This window comes from Gracilinanus agilis, chromosome 1 (genome assembly GCF_016433145.1).
Source record: "Gracilinanus agilis isolate LMUSP501 chromosome 1, AgileGrace, whole genome shotgun sequence".
Lineage (NCBI taxonomy): Eukaryota > Metazoa > Chordata > Mammalia > Didelphimorphia > Didelphidae > Gracilinanus > Gracilinanus agilis.
In genome coordinates, this window is record NC_058130.1 from 290,628,847 (window position 1) to 290,652,337 (window position 23,491).

At 34.2% G+C, this 23,491-nt stretch overlaps 1 protein-coding gene across 2 annotated transcripts in view; it reads left to right on the plus strand.

The window, feature by feature from the left end:
- ALDH7A1 (aldehyde dehydrogenase 7 family member A1) overlaps positions 1 to 23,491 on the plus strand; it is a 52,858-nt gene that overhangs the window by 18,742 nt on the left and 10,625 nt on the right. Inside the window, exons 5-13 of one of the 2 annotated variants that reach the window (XM_044662399.1) lie at positions 1,497 to 1,620; positions 3,623 to 3,755; positions 9,668 to 9,712; positions 11,883 to 11,960; positions 15,754 to 15,851; positions 16,930 to 16,971; positions 19,356 to 19,450; positions 20,781 to 20,865; positions 23,133 to 23,239. In XM_044662399.1, coding sequence (XP_044518334.1) covers positions 1,497 to 1,620; positions 3,623 to 3,755; positions 9,668 to 9,712; positions 11,883 to 11,960; positions 15,754 to 15,851; positions 16,930 to 16,971; positions 19,356 to 19,450; positions 20,781 to 20,865; positions 23,133 to 23,239 — 807 coding nt within the window. The remainder of the gene's footprint in view (positions 1 to 1,496; positions 1,621 to 3,622; positions 3,756 to 9,667; positions 9,713 to 11,882; positions 11,961 to 15,753; positions 15,852 to 16,929; positions 16,972 to 19,355; positions 19,451 to 20,780; positions 20,866 to 23,132; positions 23,240 to 23,491) is intronic. The other variant, XM_044662407.1, reaches the window with a different exon arrangement.

The following is a 23,491-nucleotide window of genomic DNA, read 5'->3' on the forward strand; positions in this document are numbered from 1 at the left end:
CAACTAATACTAAAACTTCTCTGTGTTACTATTTTATGTAAGGCTGATATTTTTTTTTGACTTGCAAAATTTTATTTATTTAATTAATTTAGGGTATTTTTCCCGTGGTTACATAATTTATGTTCTTTTCCCTCCCCTCCTCCCATCTCCCCTGTAGTCAGTGAACAATTCCACTGGATTTTACATGTGTCATTGATCAAGACCTATTTCCATATTATTAATATTTGCATTAGGGTGATTGCTTAGAGTCTACATTCCCAATCATAACCCCATCCACCCATGTGATCAAGCAGCTGTTTTTCTTCTGTGTTTCTATTCCCACAGTTCTTTCTCTGGATGTGAATAGCAAATTGTCTTGGATCATTTCATTGCTGCTAGTAGAGAAGTCCATTACATTCGATTGTGTATAAGGTTCTTCTGCTTCTGTTCCTTTCACTCTGCATCAATTCCTGGAGGTCATTCATTATTCTTAAGGCTGATTTTTAAAAGCCAAACATACAGTGGATTTTTTTTTACCATTTGAAATTCTACAGAAAGAAATCTTGATTTTTCACCTACTGAAAACAATCACTAAAAATAAATAAGGAAAAAAAGCATTTGTCAGCTTTCACTCATTTATTTATTTACTTACTTATTCATACATTTATTTATTTCTTTGTTTATTTAATTGTTTATTTAACTTCTGTCTTAGAATCAATACTAAGCATTGGTTCCAGGCAAAAGAATGTTAAGGGCTAGGCAATGGGGGTTAAGTAACTTGACTAGGAAGTGTCTGAGGTCAGATTTGAACCTAGGACCTCAAGTCTCTAGGTCTGGCTCTTGATCTACTGAGCTACCTAGCTGCCCCCCAAAAAAGCATTTTTTAGTTGAATATATTGAAACTTATTGTAGTACTTATTAGCTACAACACAAAATTTGATATAAGGTAGGTCTATTTTGAATTTCATTCAAGGATACTTTAAAAAACTGAAAAACTGCCTCATTAAAAGGCTTTTTCATTGTAAAAAAATTTATTGATGAATCTAGAAAAAAAATCACAGGTTCATTTAGTGATTTTTTTTCCCTGCCTTTCAGACCTCTTAGCTTGTATGTTGCACTCCCCTACATTTGAATATCTATATTATTTTATCTTATAGTTAATCTTTTTATGTATTATCTCCTTATTAGATTGTATGATTCATGAGGGTAGGAATTAGATTCTTAACCTGGGTACCTTAGGATACCTTACCCCAGTTCCTAGTGCTATGCTTTCCATATAATAAAGTGCTTGGTAAGTGTCTGATAATGTCTCATTTTTCAAATCTTTTTCTAGCTTCTGCAAAAAGGTTTTATAACTTTGCCTATCTTGTCTTTCTGTTTCTACTCTAATCTATTTTATCTCATTACCCAATTTATTAACTTTTTAGGTGTTTTTTAAAAAGCTTACTTATAAAGTTCAAAATATTAATGTTTAAAAATTTTTAAACTAGTATATATGTATGAGTTTTTATTTTTAGGTATCTTTGGAGATGGGAAAAATCTTAGTGGAAGGTGTTGGAGAAGTTCAGGAGTATGTGGATATCTGTGATTATGCTGTTGGTTTATCACGAATGATTGGAGGACCCATCTTGCCTTCAGAAAGTGAGCAAGTAAAAAAACTGTCATGATAAAATATGCTAATTACAATCAAATAATTGCCATCAGGTTAACAAATATATTAGGTTACTTAGGAATATACAGAACTACCAAAATTTTTCTAGATACCATTTTCCTAGATAATTACACTTGAATGCTTGTTGAAAAAGAAGTAATGAGGTCTGTCAAAAATAATAATTTAAGGGCAGCTAGGTGACTCAGTGGAGAGAGTAACAGGCCTAGAGATGGGAGGTCCTAGGTTTAAATCTGGCCTCAGACACTTCCTAGGTAAATAACCCTGGGCAAGTCACTTAACCCCCACTGCCTAGTCCTTACCACTTTTCTACCTTGGAACCAATATAGAGTATTGATTCTAAGATGGAATGTAAAGGTTTAGAAAAAAACAAAAAAGAGTTGCATTCTATTGGGGGAGATTATTATACATATTATACATATAGAATAAATACAATGTAATATCAAAGAAAATATTTTAATACTGGGTGCTGCATTTTAGATATTTGAAAAATAATTTTAACTTATTCTAATCTAAATGTTGTTTTACTTTGAAGTCTTCTCATGCCCTAGCAACATCTTGATACAAGACATTTTTGAAGCAGCATTTATATGAATCTTGAATAGAGCACAGTTCACATTATTATAACATACAGTAAACAAAGTTAAGTCTTTCAGGAAAGCCCCTAAAGAATCATCTTTCTAAAACAACTTCTTTTTTTTTTCTTCTCATTTTATTCGATTTAAAGACTTTCCCCTGGCTAGCCTTCCTTGTCCTGAGGTAAACTGAGACTTCCTCTTCTTATCAATGTGTTACTCTTTTAGGAAATGGGGAAAGAGTTTAACTGCCTTTAGATGGGCCATAACTTTTGATACCTTCAGAGGAAAGCAACAGTCTTGGTCTGTGTGTTACCACTTGTAATCCATTTTCTTAGGATTTAGCTTATCTTCTAGAACTTTTATAACTTTCTTAAGAGAAAGAGATTAGATTTAAGAAAAAGGATGGAGAGCATTAGTGGAGGGCATTCTTTCCTGAGAAGTTTAAATGCTCATAAGATAAGTCTGGAAGAAAATTTAGACTGGAGAAATACTTATTTCTTAATATTGAGCTAAAAAAGGGGCATATACTTCCATAGTAGTTAGGGAGGTTCTGTACTGGCAGATGGAGAGAATCATGGAAAGCTTACTTTAGAGCTATTTTTGATTTGGGATCAGTCAACATTTTAAGAAATTTTGATAAGTATATTTTAATATAGTTGGTTTTTATTTTAGATTCCACTAATTCCACTAATGCCCTCTATCCTTTTTCTTAGACCTAATCTCTTTCTCTTAAGAAAGTTATAAAAGGACTGGAAGGAAGCTAAAGTCCAAGAAATGGATTACAGGTGGCAATGAGTAACCTTTCCTATTGTATTTTGTGCACATAAAAATACTATTCTGAAAAGGAGTCTAAAGGCTTTACCAGCCTTCCAAAGGAGGCAATGACCCAGAAAAGTTAAGAACGTTTGCTTTCAAAAGTCTTTAACTGAGTCATAAAGGAAGTGAAATATTCTGTGAGACAGAGGTGAACTCTAGGAATGGGAGTACCCTCTTTGATCAGAGGTGATGGATGTTGTTAGTCTGTGTATGTGAAAAAGAGAGACAGTGCCTAAGCAGATTTTAATGATAAGAAAACACAAACTTAAGACATTTGTGTCTAAAACTAGTATTAAAGGGTCCTGCAGTTTGGATTCAGCTCTCTATCTCTTTTTGTTAGAATACAAAGCAGCTTTGTCTTTAAATGATTTGCCAAATTGGTTCACTCCAAGACAATGCCTCAAAATAAGTGTTTAATGAATATTTGTTGATTGATTTGAATTATCACAGCCAGTTTAGCTCCTGTTAATTCAATCCACCTTGACCTCTGAAATCATCTTTAAGTCTTCATGTGTGTATCTGTCTGTCTAGAGCCTAATCTATCAGACATGCATTATAGCTTCTATTTCTTTTCACTCAGGACCTGGCCATGCCCTCATTGAACAATGGAATCCTTTGGGCTTAGTTGGAATCATCACTGCATTTAACTTCCCAGTGGCTGTGTATGGCTGGAATAATGCCATTGCTCTGATTTGTGGGAATGTTTGCCTTTGGTAGGATTTATATTTTCCTTTTCCTTTTTTAAAAACCAAGTTCAAATATGCAGGTTATAATGTCTTCTACCTTTCATGCACATTTGTGCTTTACTTTGCTTCTATTTATAATTTAAAGTGTTTTAAACTCTAAATCGTTTTGAGGTGGCAAAGAATGCTATTCTTAGTAAATGACAAATTTCGGAATAGATAAATTATGGTATACAAATGTAATATAATGCTATTGAGTTGAACTTTTATCAGTGTAATGACCAACCATGATTCCCGATTATTGATGAAATATGCTGTCTACCTTCTATTAGAGAAGTTAAAGAATCAGTGAGGCAAATTTTTTTTTGGACATGGCCAATGTGGAAAATTGTTTTGATTGATAATGTTTATAATGGGTTTTATTTTTCTTGTGGATAGAAGATTCAGTGGGAGAGTGTTAAGGTGGATTTTGAATGATTAGAATATTTTTCAAAAAAATAAAGGAAGAAAAGATACTTCATTTGGTAGAACAGAACACTACCTTAAAAGCTTCTGACAAGATATTATCCATAATGTCAATTATTCTAAATTCCTTCAAGATATAACTAAAGAAATAACTCTTTAATGACCTTCTGATCTTAAAGTTCAAATGAAGCATCAAAGGGATGCATGCTTCTTAGAAATTTTCACCACTATTGGTGAGAAGCAACTAAGTAAATAGGCACTGGACTTGAAGTAAAGAATACCTACCTGGGTTCAGATACTGTCTCTGCTACTTACTAGTTGAGTGATCCTGGGCAAGTCACTTAAACTCTCTGGATGTCAGGTTCTTCATCTGTAAAAGGATGGATTGGATTCTATCTTCTAAATTCCTTTTTGAGATCTATATCTATTTTCCTTTGGAGATTCAGTTAATAGTCCAAATCAAAGAAGGATTTTCTGTTGATAGTGGATCCTTCAAATGCTCCTGTGTGCAGATGCCATTGTGTCGGTTACATTCACTATTTCAGATCTTTGTGAAAGAGGTGTAATTTCTTAAAAGAGTTTGGCCCGGACTTGATATAAAGTCCACAGTCAGTAAGTAGTCTATAAGAATTTGCAACCAAAAAACTACTGGGGTGATAGGGATACTCAAATCACAGACCTAGAAAGGAATGACTCTAAAACAAGCAAATCTACAGTGAAAAACAAAGTGTGGAAACTATAAAGTTTAACCAGAATTTCTGGAAGAGATGAAGCAAGAGTTTTTTAAAAGGAGACTTAAAGAATTTTTTTAAATGATTCTTGGACACTGAAGTCAAGATCCAGAGCTCCTAGGTCAAAGCAAAGAAATACTTCAAGCACTCAGAAAGAAAGAATTCAAGTACAGTCAGTCCTATGATAAATGCTCATTTTGAAAACAAGCAAATTTGTTCAACACTTTGAGCCTGCTGCTAATTTCACATTTCCTTATTTGTAATATTCTTAAGAAACTGAGAAGAATGACTCAAAACATCTACACACAATTAAAAATTAAAATTTAAAATAATATATAATTAATATATATTATTAAATCATAAATCATAATAATATGATATAAATATGTATAATTATAATAAAAATTAAAATAAACTTAAAATTAAAATTAAAAACACAGATTAGAAACTGATTTAAAAAGAATTTCTGGAAGAGATGAAGGAAGATTTTTTTTTTTAATTTAAAACTGTTTCATTTCCCCCCTCAATTACATGCTAAAAAATTTTTTTTTATCCTTTGTTAAAGTTTGAGCCAAATTCTCACCCTCCCTCATTCCCCTGAGGCAGCAAGTAATTTGATAAAGAAGAGGCTTTTTAAAAAAAATTTAGAATTAAAGTATTTGAATATGAGGGAATACTATTGTGCTGTTTGAAATGAAGAAGAGGATGGTTTTAGAGAAACAGATACAAAGTGAAGGGTGGAACCAGGAGAACAATTTGTACAATAACAACTCTGAAAGGTTTAGAAACTCTTATCAAAACAATGATCAACTACCATTCTGGAGATTTATTCTGAAACATGTCACCCTTCTCCTGATTAGGGTGGTGATGAACTCATAGTGCAGATTGAAATTTTTTTTTTATATAGCCAATGTGAAAATTTATTTTGCTTCACTATAATAAATGTTTTTAACAGTTTTACTTTTCTTTTTTTCTCATTTGGGAGGGATGGGGAAGGAAAGGGAAGGAAAAAAGGTATATTTTTGTTTACTGAAAAAAAATTTTTGGAAGAATTTATTTAGCTTGGCTATCCAAACAAGAAAGGTGAAATGGAATAATAGTGTCTTTTGTCCAGTTGCCATGTATTTAGAGAGACTACTTAATAGATACGTTTTCTGCCAGGATGTATTCCTGGGACAAACAGTGTAGACAAGTTGCATTGGAATAGGATCAGGAGATAAAGCTACATTGTTTTCATAAAATTTTGAAGTGCTTTTAACCTACTCCTCCTACCTCCTGTTTTCCTTAATTACCAAAATTAATCTTTTAATAGAAGCGATTTACTGGTATTGCTGTTTAACAGCAAGATGTGGGATATGACAGCCAGTGAAATGTATGATCTCCTATGATCTCCTAGTGCTCTATATCTGGAAAAACAAAAATAAAATGAAAGCACCAGGAAGTAATGAATGCTCTCTGATCTCATACATCTTAATATCTCTTGTTTTCTTCAGAACTTTCAGGAAATACCTTCCCAATGATGCCTTTAAAAAATGTAATTAAAATTTTTTTCTAGGTTATACATATATTATCATGCAAAACATTTCCAAATTGTTCATTTTTTTGTAAGGATATAATCTTATAAACTCAAACTCCCCCCCAAAATACCCAAATAAACAAGTGAAAAATCATATGCTTTCATCTCCATTCCTAATCCAACAGTTCTTTCTCTGGAGGTAGATAACATTCTTTGTCATAAGTCCCTCAGAATTGTCCTGGATCATTGTATTGCTGAGAGTAGCTAAATCTTATCATAGTTATTCTACAACATTGTCGTTTTTGTGTACAATGTTCTCCTGGTTCCCAGCTTTTATAGCACAATAGTATTCCATCATTATGACATATCACAATTTGTTCAGACATTCCTCAATTGATGGACATTCCTTTAGTTTCTAATTCTCCACCACAAAAAGAGCAGCTATAAATATTGTTGTACAATTAGGTCCTTTCCCATTTTTTAAAATCTCTTTGGGCTCCGGACCTAGTAGTGGTATTATTGCATTAAAAGATATGTATTGTTTTATAGCCCTTTGGGCATAATTCCAAATTGGCCTTCAGAATGGTTGGATAAGTTCACAATTCCACCAGCAATGTATTAGGACTATGATGTCTTTCTTGATCCACTCTAGCTCTCTCTCATAAAAAAAAAAAAAGAATCAAACAAGTAGTGCTGGAAGAAATTTTATCCAGTCCAACTTGTTCTATTTACAGATGAGGAAACTAAGGGCCCAGGAAGGCTAAGTGACTTGTTCAAGATCAGTCTTACTGCTAGAAAGCATCAGAAACAGGATTTAAGCCCTACTTCTCTGACTAGAGAGCTAGTTTTCTTTCTTTTTTTTTTTTTTTAAAGCCCATGTCTTTTTTCTTAGAATCAATACTGTGTATTGGTTTCAGGGAAGAGGAGCACTAAAGGAAAGGCAATGGAAGTTAAGTGACTTGCCCAGGGTCACACAACTAGGAAGTGTCTGAATACAGATTTAAACCCAACACCTTCTTTCTCTGGACCTGACTCTTGATCCATTGAGCTACTTGGTTGCCCCCCAAAGCCAGTCTTCTTGATATTATACCACATGTACATATTGTTTTCAAATCAATTATATTAATTAGATTAAAAACCTATGAATGAAAGTTTCTTGAGGGACTGTTTAAAAAGTTTTGAGTGCACCAGACATATTCCTGGGTAGGTTATTTTAAATGACTGGTAATCAGTAAGTCTGTCTAGTCCTTAGATAAAATAGAATTGAAACTGAATATCACAGAGGTGGCAATGGATTGGTATATTTTTAGACACATAAAATCAGTGAGGCACTACAACGAATAAGAATAAAATGTAATACATCAGAGAATGTGTGACAGAAAGAGCTGGGTGAATTAGGTAGTATTAAGGGACAGGTCCATACTTAAGAGAGCTCCTCTATTATACCAATGACTTCAGTACAAAATGAAGAAGGACTTCTAGCATGTGAGATGGAGATGAACTTACAGGAGGACATGGAAAAGAGCTGCATAGAATGGATGTTATAATCATCCTATTGAATGGAATATCCCAGACAATGAGATCACAACTTGAGTTTTAGAGTACTTTTCAATTACCACACCAAAACAAAACTAAATTTTATGAAGTAACTTCAAAAAGGAAAGTGTGTGGTTTTTTTTAAGCATCCAAGTAACCCTTTATTTTTGAGTTTTTTTTCTTAAAATGTGGGAAGCCAATATGTAAATAGAAACTATAAACAATTAGTACTCTACAATAGGAAAAACAAATATAAAAACACCAGGAAATAATGCATTCTTCCTTCACATCTAAATGCTAGAATTTCTTTTTCTCTAGATAATCTGTAGAAAGCTAACAAATTCTAAGAAAACTTTAATGAGTTATTGACCTCAATACTTGCTCTTCCTTAAACTCTTACTGCTTTTTCAAAAGTTTTTTTTTCTTTTAGTAAGAAGAAAGTTTGAATTCCTCTATCATTTAAGAAGATATGTGAACTAACAAGTCAAATGGTTTCCCCTTCTTTATTTTATTATTTTATTTTATTTTAATTTTAATTTAATTTAATTTAATTTAATTTTTAAACCCTTACCTTCCATCTTGGAATCAATACTGTGTATTGGTTCCAAAGCAGAAGAGTCGTAAGGGCTAGGCAATGGGGGTTAAGTGACTTGCCCAGGGTCACACAGCTGAGAAGTGTCTGAGGCCAGATTTGAACCTAGGACCTCCCATCTCTAGGCCTGGCTCTCAATCCACTGAGCTACCCAGCTGCCCCCCCTCTTTAAAGAAACAATGTTGGGGGCAGCTAGTAGCTCAGTGGATTGAGAGCCAGGCCTAGAGATGGGAGGTCCTAGGTTCAAATCTGGCCTCAGACACTTCTCAGCTGTGTGACCCTGGGCAAGTCACTTAACCCCCATTGCCTATCCCTTTATTGCTCTTCTGCCTTGGAACCAATATCCAGTATTGAGTCTAGGATGGAAGGTAAAGGTTTAAAAAAAAGAAACAATGTTGTTAGAGCAGTTAATTGTTAACATAAATTACCTTATTACATTGAAGATTCAAAATGCTAATGATGCTTTTCATTCAATCCAAACTCTTCATTTTATAGAAAGGAAGAAATCTAAAGAAATTGTGACCATGCCAATGGTCATTAACTTTCCCTTTGCTAGTATTCTCTGAAAGAATTTAGTCAGACAAAGAACTACCAAAATAATTGACACAGAACTGCTTTCTATTTATCTTCCCAGCTGCATGCCAAGAAGTCATTTTTTCTTTAACTGAGCTCCCCAAGACAAGGTTGGAAGAGATAAAACTTGCTTGTCAGTTCTCATTGATTTAACCTTCTTAATTATTCTTAGAGTAATCTGATGTTGAAAAATAAAACTACTTCCTTAGGCTTCTCAAGTGAACTGGAAATCTAAGAAGATTTACTTTTTATCAAATTTTGTATCAAGTTCAGATCAAGTCATCTTGGGAACTATTGGCCAAGCACAGAAGTTGGACTGAGGATGATAGTTGTTTTCTCTAAGATAGAATGCTTGGATCCCTTTGGAGGGACATCAGTAGTTCAAAGCTATCAATAAATTCTTGATTTAGTAACTAAGTTCACTTATTCTCATTTTAAAATAACTTTGGAAGTGACTTGTTTCATATGAATGACTTCAGCTTTTTTATTATAGCAAATTACTAACCAGTATTAATTTTTTCTTCTAAAGGAAAGGAGCACCAACAACTTCACTCATTAGTGTAGCTGTCACAAAGTAAGTATATATGTGATGTAAATTTCTTTTGTCTAGGAGTTATAGTTTATCTTTACTGTATTCTCTTCCTACCACCCTCAGTGCCTCGTATATGTATCTGCATGTATCTGCATATAATAGATAAATTAATGATAAATTTTGCATTTCCTAAAGTATAGGTACGATCATGTCACCCTCCCCCCAACCTCATCCCCCTCTCCTCCCCCACCCCAAATAAACTATTGGCTCCCCATTGCCTTCAGGGTCAAATATAAAATGTTCTGTTTGTCATTCAAAGCTTTATACAACTTATCCCCCACTTTCCTTCTCAGTCTTCTTTTAACTTATTCTTGCCCTATACTCTTTGATCTAGTGACACTGGCCTCCTGCCTGTTCCATAAATAAGACACTTCCATCTCTTGGCTGCTAACATTTTTTTCTATCTGTCTCTCATGAATGGAATGCTCTCCATCTCCAAATCTGTCTATTGACTTCCCTGACTTCCTATAAGGCCCTAGTAAATCTCATCTTTTACAGGAGGCATTCTTCTACCCTTCTTAATTCTAGTGCCTTTTCTCTTTTATTTTTTTTTCCTGTCTTCTATCCTGTAAATAGCTTGCTTTGTGTTTATTTATTTGCTTGTTATTCTCTTTGCTAGATTGTAAACTTCTTGAAGGCAGAAGGTATCTTTTGCCTCTATCCCCAATGCCTGTAAGAATATAGTAATTGCTTAATGAATGTTTATTGATTGGTTAAATTTTAAATTGATCCATGTCATGGAAATAATAGGTACTGGGTTTGCAATCTAATGTGGTATATAACTTAAATAAACATGGAGTGTAGCCTGTGGAAGACATTGCCTAAAATTATAAGCAAAAATCTGAAAGGGGAAGGAATGCTAAACTTCCATTAGTTAATTGCAAAATAAATAGCTATGATGAGAAAGTTGCTCCCAAAATGCAAGGCAGCTTGGATAATATCTACTTACATGCATGATAAATGGAATGTGAATGATAAGGGAACAGTCTAGTGGTTTTGAAGATAAAATATTGATCTATGTAATAATTTTGACTATTTAACACATAAACTCTTATAAAACCAAAAAGAACTAGTCAGTCACTTAATTCTTCATATCATATATCCTACCATAGAATCTTAGGTCAAAGGACTTGAGACTTAATGCTGGCATGACCTTGGGATAGTAAATTAACATTACTATACATTTTATTCATCCTAAAAAATGAAAGAGTTATAGTAGATAATCTCTAAGGTTTCTTCCAATTCTAAATTCTGTTATTTTTAAAAATTGTGTTTATAGGGGGTGAAGAGGTTTGGACATCTTTGCTGTTTGGTTACAGAGACAGCATCAAGAATTAATTATTACTTACTTAGAGAACTAAATATCTAATTTGGCATATTTTCTTTTTTAAACTTTTGCTAACCCTAATTAATCCTTGGGGCAGCTGGGTGGCTCAGTGGATTGAGAGCCAGGCCTAGAGACTGGAGGTCCTAGGTTCAAGTCCGGCCTCGGACACTTCCAGCTGTGTGACCTTGGGCAAGTCACTTGACCCCTATTGCCCACCCTTACCACTCCTGGGCTAAGGACAGTCCCTAGCCCGGATGAAAAAGGAGGAGGGTTGGGCGTGGGGCTAGCAACTCCACCCTGTAAAAACTACATCTGCTAAAGAAACTGCAACCTAAAGTAGGGGCAGCTGGGCTAGCTCAGTGGATTGAGAGCCAGGCCTAGAGACGAAAGGTCCTAGGTTCAAATCCGGGCTCAGACACTTCCCAGCTGGGTGACCCTGAGCGACCCATTGCCTACTGGTTGTGGCCCTATGCTCCTAGAATGGAGTCCCAGGATTAAAAAAAAAAAATTAATCCTTGAGATCTGAGGGTAGGAGTACAATAATGCCATATGGTGGGGGTTGGGGGGAACTAGGAAACTCAGTGGATAGAGAACCAGGCCTGGAGATGGGATGTCCTGGGTTCAGATAAGGCTGCAGACACTTCCTAGCTGTATGACCCTGGGCAAGTCACAACTGCCATTGTTTAGCCCTTACTGCTTTTTTCCCTTAGAATCAATACATAAAAGGTAAGGACTTAAATGAGGAATGACAGGGGAAGCATTGATTGAGTTTGGGGAAACATAATCCTTTTCAGAAGCTTATTTACTAATACATCTTTTCTTTAGGATAGTGACCAAAGTTTTGGAAGACAATAATTTACCTGGTGCCATCTGTTCCATGACATGTGGTGGTGCTGATATTGGGTATGTTCTACCTTCAATGAGAAGGTGATCCAAGGGTATATACTATGTAAGGAAAAATGTTCCAACTTTTAAAGATATTCTAAAGTAGAATGCGTTACCTTAGGAACATATGTGTCCTACCTTACTTGAGGTCTTCAAGCAAAGTCATGATAATCACTTGTTGAAATGTAATAGAGTAAATTTTTAGTTCAGGATCTAGTTAACATTTAAGTGTCCCTTAACTCTCAGATTCTGAAAGATGATCCCAGGAAATCACATGTATTTTCTTAGAAAGAAATGAAGCCATGAATAATGATGGTTGGTTAAAATACTATACTTTTGGGTATATTATGGAATAAATAGGATTTTGTGGACTATTTGGTAGCCAAATCTCTATTTCCAACATTGTTTCTATAGGAAAATACATTTGGAACTCTAAGCAAACACCTTATAACTCTGGGAACATACCGTTTTAAACCATTATAGGAACTGAGTTTATCCTTTATTATTAATGGGGTTTAGACTTTATATAGTGAGGAGAGTGGTATTTTGGAACTCAGACTTGTAGTGGGCAGCTGGGTGGCTCAGTGGATTGAGAGCCAGGCCCAGAGATGGGAAATCCTGGGTTCAAATCTGGCCTCAGATATTTCCTAGCTGTGTGACCCTGGGGGATGTCACTTAACCCTCATTGCCCATTCCTTACCATTTTTCTGCTTTGGAACCAATACATGGTATTGATTCTAACATGGAAGGTGAGGGTTTAAAAAAAAAGAACTCAAACTTGTAAAACAGTTCTGATAGTCTCATTTGAATATTTTCAATAAACTTTCATTGCTACCCATTACTTAATGAAGGGAATAGTTATGTATCTTGCTTTTTAAAATGGAAATATCAGAAAATCTTTTAACAAATTTTATTCATGGTGCTTCTGGGAAATCATATCTGTTGTTCAAATCCTAAGTTTTGTGTACTGTCCAGTCTTTTCCCCTCAATTTATGTTCATTCATAACTATCAGTACCACCACTTTATTTTCCTACTTCAGTTTAAGTAATGATATCTGTGGCTAAAGATGTAGTATAGTTAACTTGAGCTGTTTTTGTTAAGAGTGATCAGTTCTCAAAGTTCAACTGGAAAAAGCCTAGCAGAAAAATTTCAGTGAGTTACTTGTTGTATCTTACTTAGTGTATACCATCCTATTTAATTCCTGGAAGCAACAGAACAGTGTTTCTGTTCTTAATATTAATGTATTATTCTAGAAATCACTACCTACAGTTACAAATTAGTTACAGTTTATTGGAGTAGTATTTCAAGGAATTCAAGGAATTCCTCTTGAAAAATTAAAAAATTATTTGTTACTCAAAGAGTTGAAAGGGACTTTAGAAGTAATCCAATCTAACCTGTTATATTACTTCCTCCTTTTTGAAAAATAACTAGTGATGGAGAGCTAAATGCTTCACAGAACAGTCCATTTCTTTATGAATTTTAAAAATTAAAAAAAATTTTTCCAAAGTTACATGATTCATATTTTCTCTCTCCTCTCCTCCCTCCCCACTCCTGAAGTTGACAAGCAATTCCATTGGGTTATACATACATGAATGTATGTATAATGACTCAAACCCATTTCCATATTATTCAATTTTTTTAAAAGAGTAATCCTTTAAAAACCAAACTGCAAATCATGCCCATATAAACAAGTGATAAATTATATGTTTTCTTCTGGATTTCTGCTCCCACAGTTCTTTACAAGATGTGGATAGCATTCTTTCTCTTTAAATCCCACAGACTAGTCCTGAATCATTGCATTGCTTTTAGTAGCAAAGTTAATTACATTTTTTTTTACATTTGACTATCCCACAATGTTACAGTTTCTGTGTATAATGTTCTCCTGGTCCAGGGCAGTTCATTTCATTGAGAACTCTAGTGAGAAAATTTCTCTGTTCCTATCATCGCCTAAAATTTTCCTTCAATGAGGCTGAGTGCCAATGCTATTCGTGGGCCTATGAATTGAAGTAATTTTGTGGGAAATAGTTTAGGATTATGCTAAGAAATAGACTCAGATATCTAAACCTTTTGATTTAGATAGATCACTCCTAGGCATATATTCTGAAAAAGACAAAAGACAAAAACTTTCCATTTATACCAAAATACATACAGCAGCATTTTTTTATAGTAGTTAAGAAATTGGAACAAGGGAGAGAATGGATAAAGATTGTGGTAAATTAATGTAAAAGAATTTTACTGTGCTATAAGAAATAAATATGATGGGGGCTGCATAGTCAGGCCTGGAATTGGTAGGTCCTTGCTTCAAATTTGTCCCCATATACTCCCTAGCTCTGTGTTTCTGGGCAAATCACTTAACTCCAGTTGCCCAGCCCTTACTGCTTTTATGTATTGGAACTGGTACTTAGTATTGATTCTAAGAGAGATGGAAAGATTGAAAGAAAAAAAAAAGAAATTAATCTGATAGATATAGAGTATACTTATTTGAAGACTTATGAACTTCAGTTTATAGAGCTTATTTTTTTCTTTTAAGAACAAATAATTCTATGTTTATTTTTGTATGAAACCCTAACCTTCTATTGTAGAATCAAGACTGTGATTTGGTTCTAAGGCAGGAGTGGTGACTTGTCCAGGGTCATCCAGCTAGGAAGTGTCTTCAGGCCCTATTTGTATTCAGGACCTCCTATTTCTTGGCCTGGGTCTCAATCTCCTGAGTCACCTAGCCGCCCCCTATATATATATATATATATTTTTTTTTTTTTTATTTTAAACCCTTAACTTCTGTGTATTGACTTATAGGTGGAAGAGTGGTAAGGGTAGGCAATGGGGGTCAAGTGACTTGCCCAGGGTCACACAGCTGGGAAGTGTCTGAGGCCGGATTTGAACCTAGGACCTCCCGTCTCTAGGCCTGGCTCTCAATCCACTGAGCTACCCAGCTGACCCCCGCCCCCTATATTTTAAAATAGATTTTATTTTAAATCCTTACCTTCCATCTTAGAATCAATACTATGTATTGGTTCCAAGGCAGAAAGAATGGTAAGGGCCTAGTCAAGGTGGGAGGGAAGGGAGTAAGTGACTTGCCAGAGTCACATAGCTAGGAAGTGTCTGAGGCCAGATTTGAACCTAGGACCTCTCATTTCTAGGTCTGGCTCTCAGTCCACTGAGCCCGCCTAGCTGCCCCCTAAATGCAATAAAAAAATGTGCATATCCCTTGAGCCAGAAATTCTGCAGCTAGGCATGTACCATAAGTATGTCAATGACAAAAAGAAAGGCCTCATGTACTCAATATTTATAGAAGCACTTTTTTAGCAGCGAGGAACAAAATAGATGCTCACCAATTAGAGAATCATTTTTTAAAAATTATGGTATATGAATATTATAGAATATTAACATGTTTTAAAGAAATTTTAAGAAGTAAAGAATATGATAAATACAAAGAAGCATGGATTTACTTTATTAATGAATGAAGTAAGCAGAACCAGAATAAAAATCTTTACAATAATTACAACAATATAAATAGAAAGAATAAACACTAGGAAAGCCTGAAACTGGATATTGTATAATTATAATAATCAAACATGCCTTGAAAGAAGAGAGGAAAAAATATATTTCCTTCTTTTTAGAGTTATGGAGCATCATAAGACCAGATACAGTTGATGTATTGGGTAATTTTGTTGAACTGCTTTTCTTCTTTAGTCCAAGGAATGACCAGAGGGAATGGGTATGAACAGAGTGATTGTCTTGCTTTTCTTAATCATTTTTTGTTGCTCCATTTCACCTTATTAAAATACATCTTTGACTTTTCTCTTTAAGCATGGCAATGGCCAAAGATGAGCGGATAAACCTGCTGTCCTTCACAGGAAGTACCCAAGTGGGAAAACAGGTAGCAGTCATGGTACAGGAGAGGTTTGGTGAGTGGATATTCTAGTAATTGTACATCTTTTAAGATTGAATGTTACTTTTTATCCCCTTCATATTCCTTCCATGGAAATCTTTGTGGTATTTTGAAACATCCAAGTGAAAGAAAGGGTTCCAAAGTTATCTGATTCTTTCTTAGATCTATCTGACACCAAAGCAGACTTTATAGGTTGCCAAAAAAAAGGGCTTTTCCTGAAGAACTTTTGTTAGATTGACTTTGACTCTGTTGGCTAGGCAGAAGACCTTCCATTTTGCTTAAAGTCAAAACTTTGGACAGACATTATTAAAGACACTGGGAAGGAGGACTCTCCTCCTTACTGGGAAAAAGTGTGGTTAGTTTTTAAATTATGTGGCTGTTAGTAGGAGTTGCAGATAAGCTGGGGGAAAAAAAATCAATCAACTTGTACCAAGTTACTAATATTATTCTTTCTGGATATATAAAAACAAATGTTGGAAAAGTCTGGAGGATCAAGAGTATTCTAAAAGTTATATCAATTTCACTGAATAAGGAACTTAGGCACAAGATATGTTAGATTTTGCAGAAGGAGGAGAAATAAAACCTTGTTTTTCTATTAGCTCTCTGGATCAATGAAAAAGAAAAATACCATTCATTGAGGGCCAAAGTAATGGACATTGATGTTAGAGATAATGTTTTTCTTGGTGTCTACTGACAAAAGGTTTAGTGTGCTTTGCACATAGCAAAAAAGCATTGTTTTTTGATTTAAGTGCTATTACTACAGTAACTAAACAGTGAGTTAGTAATTTCAGTAACTATTCAGCTAAACCAGCATGTAGTCCTTGTGGAGAAATTTTCTTATTTTCTTCTTCTTGGAGTGAGTGAGGAGGTAGGAAAGTTTGGACTGTTTTTTTTAATTAATAGGTGTGTCAGAGGTACTTTGACATAGAAAAGCTTAGCTTTGATTATTTTATAAAGTTAAGTAAGTAAATAGAAAAATACAAAGTAAATATGGAAATGTATTCGTTCAAGGGATAATATGCCTGTGTTGGGGGAAGAATATCTCTGGTGAACTAAAAACAAAAGTAAGTCATTAACATTTTTTTCTTTTTAAGGGAGAAGTTTGTTAGAACTTGGAGGAAACAATGCTATAATTGGTAAGGATAACTTTTTCTTGTTCTTTCAAATTAATTTTATTAGACACTGAATCATTCTTTTGAGTTGATAGGAACTTACAAAAGATATCTATTCTTTCATTATGAGAAGGCTATGTATATGTATAAAGCATAGTTAACATATTTAAGACCTTTTGCTTGACCATGAAGGAAAATGTGTATAGATACTTAAGGCAAGGATAAATTAAGAGGAAAGCTTTAAATTATCAATTAGATTTTCCCAGGTTTTTCTTAATTTCACCTTCATCATTCCTTACTGTGATAACTTGATATTGCATTCACGTGCCACAATTTGTTCAATCAATCTCCTATCACTACCAAAAGTCAGTTAACCTTTTTTTTTTTAAAGCTAAAGACCTCACTAAACTCACATTAGTTTGTTTCTAATATTAGTTTTTCCTTATCCTGATTGGGAAGGAGAAAGAAACTTCTGGTGGACAGAATTAGGACTGATGGATTACAGTTTTAGTAAAGCCAACTTTATCTCTCTCTTTTAATAAAATTTTTATGCTTTTCTAATCAATGTAAATTCACTTTTTTGTCCTTTCAATTTTCTCCCTCTTTCCCTTTTCCTCCATTGAAAAAGAAAGAAACAAAGCTCTAGTTGAAAACACATAGTGTCAAGCAAAGCTAGTTCTCACATTGGCCATATTTAAAAAATAACATCTCAATCTGATTCTATCAGCTTTCTATAAAATGGTGGTTAGCATGTTTTTGTGATGATCCTCTGGAATCATAGTTTATCATTGCTTTGGTGAGAATTCAAAAGTTTTTCAAATTTGCCTCAGAATTCAGTTTACATAAGGCAAAAGTATCTAATAATCAGTGGAAATAAGTTTGTTGACTGTTTACCAGAAAAGGCTACTTTGGATGGAGTTAGATTAGATAGTTTCTGAGTGCCCGGCACATACTAGTGACTTAGTAAATGTTTATTGATTCATTGATTTATTGAAGTCATTTTCTATTCTGTGATTCTACAATTCTCCGAATCTAGAGAAAGTAATGTAAATGACTAGTCAGTGAAAATCCAGATTGGTTAGGGAGAACATTGTTATTTAGGGATAGATGAACAGATAGAGATTAAGAGGTTATGTTGAAAATAACGAACACCTTTGGTAAGAATCCAGCCCATCAGTGCTGTTAAAGGGTACATTTATATCTATTGATTTTTAAAGGAGACTAGCATATAGATGTAACATCAACTTTCATAATCTTTCCTACAAACCACCATGGACATTATTGCTCTAATTATAAGGGAAAAGGAATAGAATTCACAGGGAATTAGTTTTAATGCTATTTTGAAAGAGTTAACTATTATCAAGGGGTAAACTGTGTCAGACTTAAAAGAGTACTAAGAGAATTTCTTTACTTTGAGGATGAGTTAAATTTACTTCTCTCAAAATTGACAGCTCTTATACTGAAGAGAATTTTTGAGAGATTTTGACTATTATTCAGTGTGAACTTAATGTTAGGTCATTGATTTCCAGTATTATTAGAGAAGTTGATAGTTATAGATGCTTTTTGAACTTTATCATAGCCTATATAGATATATGTTATTGAAATATTTAAATATGTCTTTGGTACATTGTTAGTAAATTATCTATACTAATGACTCCAAGGTTAATATGTAAAGTGAACAAAAGCTTTATGGTAAAAGAAGCTTCTTGGAGTTTGAGGCTAAGAGCTAATTAATCAACTAGTGATTGTAAAATTTTTATTACATTATGAAGAAACAGCAGAACTGTACCCCTTAATTACCTGAGAACCTGGGAAAAGAATTATTAAGGAAATTGTCATAGCAGTTCAATAGAGAGATGACCATTTTACTTAGAGTACATGCTGGGGAGTTATCCTTTAACCATGCTGCGTAAGGTTTGTTTACCATTGTGATTGTTTATCCCATGCTTTTAAGTAGAAATTTTTCATTTCTGGAAGATAATTTTCTCTGGGTTTAAAAAAGATATTTAATAAATTCATATCTTTTTTTCCTAAGGAAGGAGATTTTCCATATTTTAAAATACATTCTTACTTTAATAGACATATGAATAACTTATGTACTCTGCTTATAGTTGCTAAGTATTTACTATTTTATTCTAGTTGTAGTTGTTCAGTTATTCAGTCATATCTAACTCTTTGTGACCCTATGGACCATATTGTCCATGAAATTTTCCTGGCAAAAATACTGGAGATGTTTGCTACTTTCAGTGGATTAAAGCAAACAGAGGTTAAGTGACTTTCCCAGGCTGGATTTGAACTTGGATCTTCCTGATTCCAGGCCTTTTGTTTATTCTAGATAAGAGTGTAGGGAAAATACATTGTTTTTTTGTTATCTATTTTGACCCATTTCCTATATATTTTCCTCCAAGCTTTTGAAGATGCAGATCTCAATTTAGTTATACCTTCGGCTCTTTTTGCGGCTGTTGGGACTGCAGGCCAAAGATGTACAACTGTTAGACGACTGGTGAGCATATCTGTCTAAGCTACATATAATTCAACTTTATATACACTTAGCCAATGTTGTTCCCTTTTTTGATCCCAAATTCAGGGTTACTTTACTATAATATAGTACGGTCTTCATTGATAAGCACATAAAATGAATCCTTCAGAAAAGAAATTGAGCAATGTCCCTAAAAAAGAACAGTAAAAACAAAAACTATCATATTGTGAACTGAAATGTGGGTAGTATTAAGTTTCTCTTAAATCTTTTTTTCTTTCTTTAAAAAAGGTATTTTGAAACTTTAAAACCTTTTAGGGGCCATTTTGTGGCCATTCAGTTCCCTCATGATTCCTCTTCTCTGTTAATGACATAATTTGAAACAAATGTAGAAATGTAGTCTGGCAACTGCTCTTTGTAGTCCTGTCTACTGAAGACCCAGAAACAAAAGTTTTTATCCCCAAAGGCCTTGGTATTTTCAAGTAGTTTGGTATCAGAATTGCATGCATTTTTGTCAATGGAATTAATATTAAAGAAAGGGCATTAATATCTGCTTTGCCATTGCACCCTAAGGACCATGGAATTTTTCCATCTTACTTGCAATGAAATCTTGTATGTTTTCTTCACCATTAGAATTTGACCTCCTTGAGAGAAGAAACTGATTTCTATTTGTATTCTCAGTTTGTTGCACATAATTAACCCTTAATAAATATTTTCACTCATTCATTCAAATAGAAATTTCCATCCCTCCACTCCCCATAGAACTGGAAAGAAATTTAGAGATTATCTAACCCTGTAGATTAGAAAGCAGATCCAGATTAATTTGTCTGGTGTCATGGGCACAATTTAATTCCATTAGGTGAAATTTGGGAAATTCAGCCTTAATTTTAGGCAATTCCTAATAACTAAATTTTGTTTTAATACCTATTCTTATGCAATATTTGTGATAGTATTTTTAATATAATTGAGAAAATACAAATCCAAAATTTGGTTATAACATTTATCTTTATTATTCTGGTGGGTTTTGAAGCTTAGCAAAGTGGTTTCTTGAATGTGACTTTGAATTTTGTGCTTTCACATAGAATAAATCACCATCTAAGTGAAGGTTGTTAAGTGATAGTGTTATTTTTAAAAAGAGCAAAAAAAAAGTCACTATAACATTAAAAAAAGAATATAATTAAATTTGAACCAAATTAAATTACTTTTTTTTACAAAGCAAATATTGTAAAGTGCATTTCCTTTTTTATTTAGGGAACTTTATGAGTGAGCTTTTTAAAATGAGATGTTGCAAAATTTCAGAATGTTAAATACTTTTCCATTATTTAACTTCCCATATATGTATATATTTTTTTTTTAGTTTTTGCATGAAAGCATCCATGATGAAGTTGTAGACAAACTTAAAAAGGCATATGCACAAATTCGTATTGGAAATCCATGGGACTGTAAGTGTTTTCAAAAGAAAAATTCCCTTCTTGAAAAGCTTGCTTTTCTTTTAGATCAGTGGTTCCCAAACTTTTTTGGCCTACTGCCCTGTTTCCAGAAAAAATATTACTTAGCAACCCCTGGAAATTATGAAACTATTTATTGAACTCAGAATAGAATGTAATACAAAAAAAGTGTGGCCATCACTGCCCCTCTGGATCGCTGTAGCACCCACCAGGAGGTGGTAGCGCCCACTTTGGGAATAACTGTTTTAGATCTTTTTAAGTGTACTGAGGATCAGTATTGAAATTGGTTGTCTTATGCAAAATCATAGACTCTCACAGTGGCAAGAGATCTCAGTGCTTCTTTAGGGCTAGACTAGTGATGGTGAACAGAGTGCCAGGCCCTACCTCATCCCATCCCCCACATCAAGTGCTGTGCCTGCTCTCCACCCTTTGAAATTGTCTGCCGTGCCTCACCCCACTCCCACCTCTGCCTTACCCCCTGCCTCCTCCTTGCCCCAGAAAGAGGAGTAAAGAAATGCTTCCATTAGCTGTGGGGCAGAGGGACAGGGGATGTCAGAAATGTCTTCAGGCACATGGAGAGGGAGAGGGGAACAGCTCTGCCCCGAGTCCCTCTGCCTTTCTAGTAACAAACTCTGGTGACTGCAGGCATGTCCACAAAGAGGGCTCTGCATGCCCTTTTTGGCACATGTGCCATAGGTTTGCCATCACTCGGCTAGTCAAACCCATTTCCAAACAAAATTCTTCGAATGAATCCAACTATAAAGACTTATAGTGAGAGGAAACCCACTACTAACTCTTAAAATAACCAATTCAATATTTGGAACTTTTCCTTTAAATGATTTTTAAATTTGCTCTTTTGTAACTTATACTCATTCCTCCTAGTTCTATCTTTAGGGGTCAAATATAATAAATGTTATCCATTTTGAGATAATAACCTTCAAATATTAAAGATGGCTATTATATTCCAACCCTATATCATCTCTTTTATACCCTAAAACTAGCTGATTTCTTTAATTAATCCTCCTATTTCATGATCATTAGGCTTTTACTCTTTTGGTTGTCTTGTACTTGCTTCTATCTCCTTCCTAAAATGTGGTGCCTAGAACTTAATATAAATATGGTAATCCAAACAAAAATGGTAACCAGATGTTATAGTACTAAATGAAAGGATGTACTGGAAGCCATATCATTCTATCTTGGAAGAGTCAATTATTAAAATTTCATTGTGAACAATTATACTTTGGAATTCAGCATACTTCCATATCAGGGCTTGACTTATTGTTTTATTGATAATCTATGTATAGAAAATGATGGGGAAAAAGTTAATAATACAGATTAAACTTAAAAGTATGTCATGTTGTTTTTAGAGAACCTGTTAAACCAGCATATCCCTGGCTAAATGCCAAGATTGGATCCTATATTATTAGAATACATGAGTCCAGACATGGACCAAATGAAATTTTACGTAAACCCAAAATATTTTGGGGGCATATTTCTTACGTAGCCAAAATTATTTTAGTAGTGAATTATTATTATTATTATTTTTAAAACCCTTACTTTCCATCTTGGAGTTAATACTGTGTATTGGCTCCAAGGCAGAGGAGTGGTAAGGGCTAGGCAATGGGGGTTAAGTGACTTGCCCAGGGTCACACAGCTGGGAAGTGTCTGAGGCCAGATTTGAACCTAGGACCTCCCGTCTCTAGGTCTGGCTCTCAATCCACTGAACTACCCAGCTGCCCCCAGAAGTAAATTAATGTATGTTTACGAAGTAACTCCCGGGAAGAGATTTTAGAGATCTAGTTCCAAACTGAGGCCAAGAATAATTAAATGATTTGTTCAAGACTACGTAGATAGTTTTAGAGCGATTTCTGAGAATAGTCTCCTAATTTCTAATCAAATGTTCTTTTCTACTATATCATGTCACTGTTTTTGTTCATTGACTTTTGCATTATTACTTTCAAGAGTCTTTCTTTTGATTCCTAGAATCCTTATTCAAGATACCAGCTCGGATAGTTAATTAGTTTAAAAAAAAAAAAAGAATAGATCATTGGTGAGTTGCCATGCCATCTTAGTTTAGCTATTGCAAATACTTTGTAGAGACTTGAATAATCTTAACAAACAATATAATGGCTATCAGACTTTTTTGAGGATGAAAACAAAGACAGCAATTGACATATAATTGTGAGGCATTAGTAAACTATATTTTGTCATGAATTGATGTCTTCAAGAAAACCGCTTAAGAATTTATTTTTTCTCTGCAGCAAATGTCCTCTGTGGGCCCCTCCACACCAAACAGGCAGTAAATATGTTCCTTGGTGCAGTGGAAGATGCCAAAAATCAAGGTGGTGTCGTGGTCTATGGTGGGAAGGTGAAGATTACAACTTCTATAATCCATAGTGTCATGTGTTTGAAGTCACCTCCCTTGCTATACTCAGGGCCAAAATAACCTTTCATGGTCTCTTATTTCCCAAATCAATCTTATTGCCTCTTTTTTTTCTTATCTATGCTTCATACTCCATGAGAATTTTAAGAAAAAAGTTACTGCTTTAAAAAACAAGTATATGTGTTATTTTATTTTATAGAATCACAGAATCATTTAGCACACTTTAATTAGAAGCAT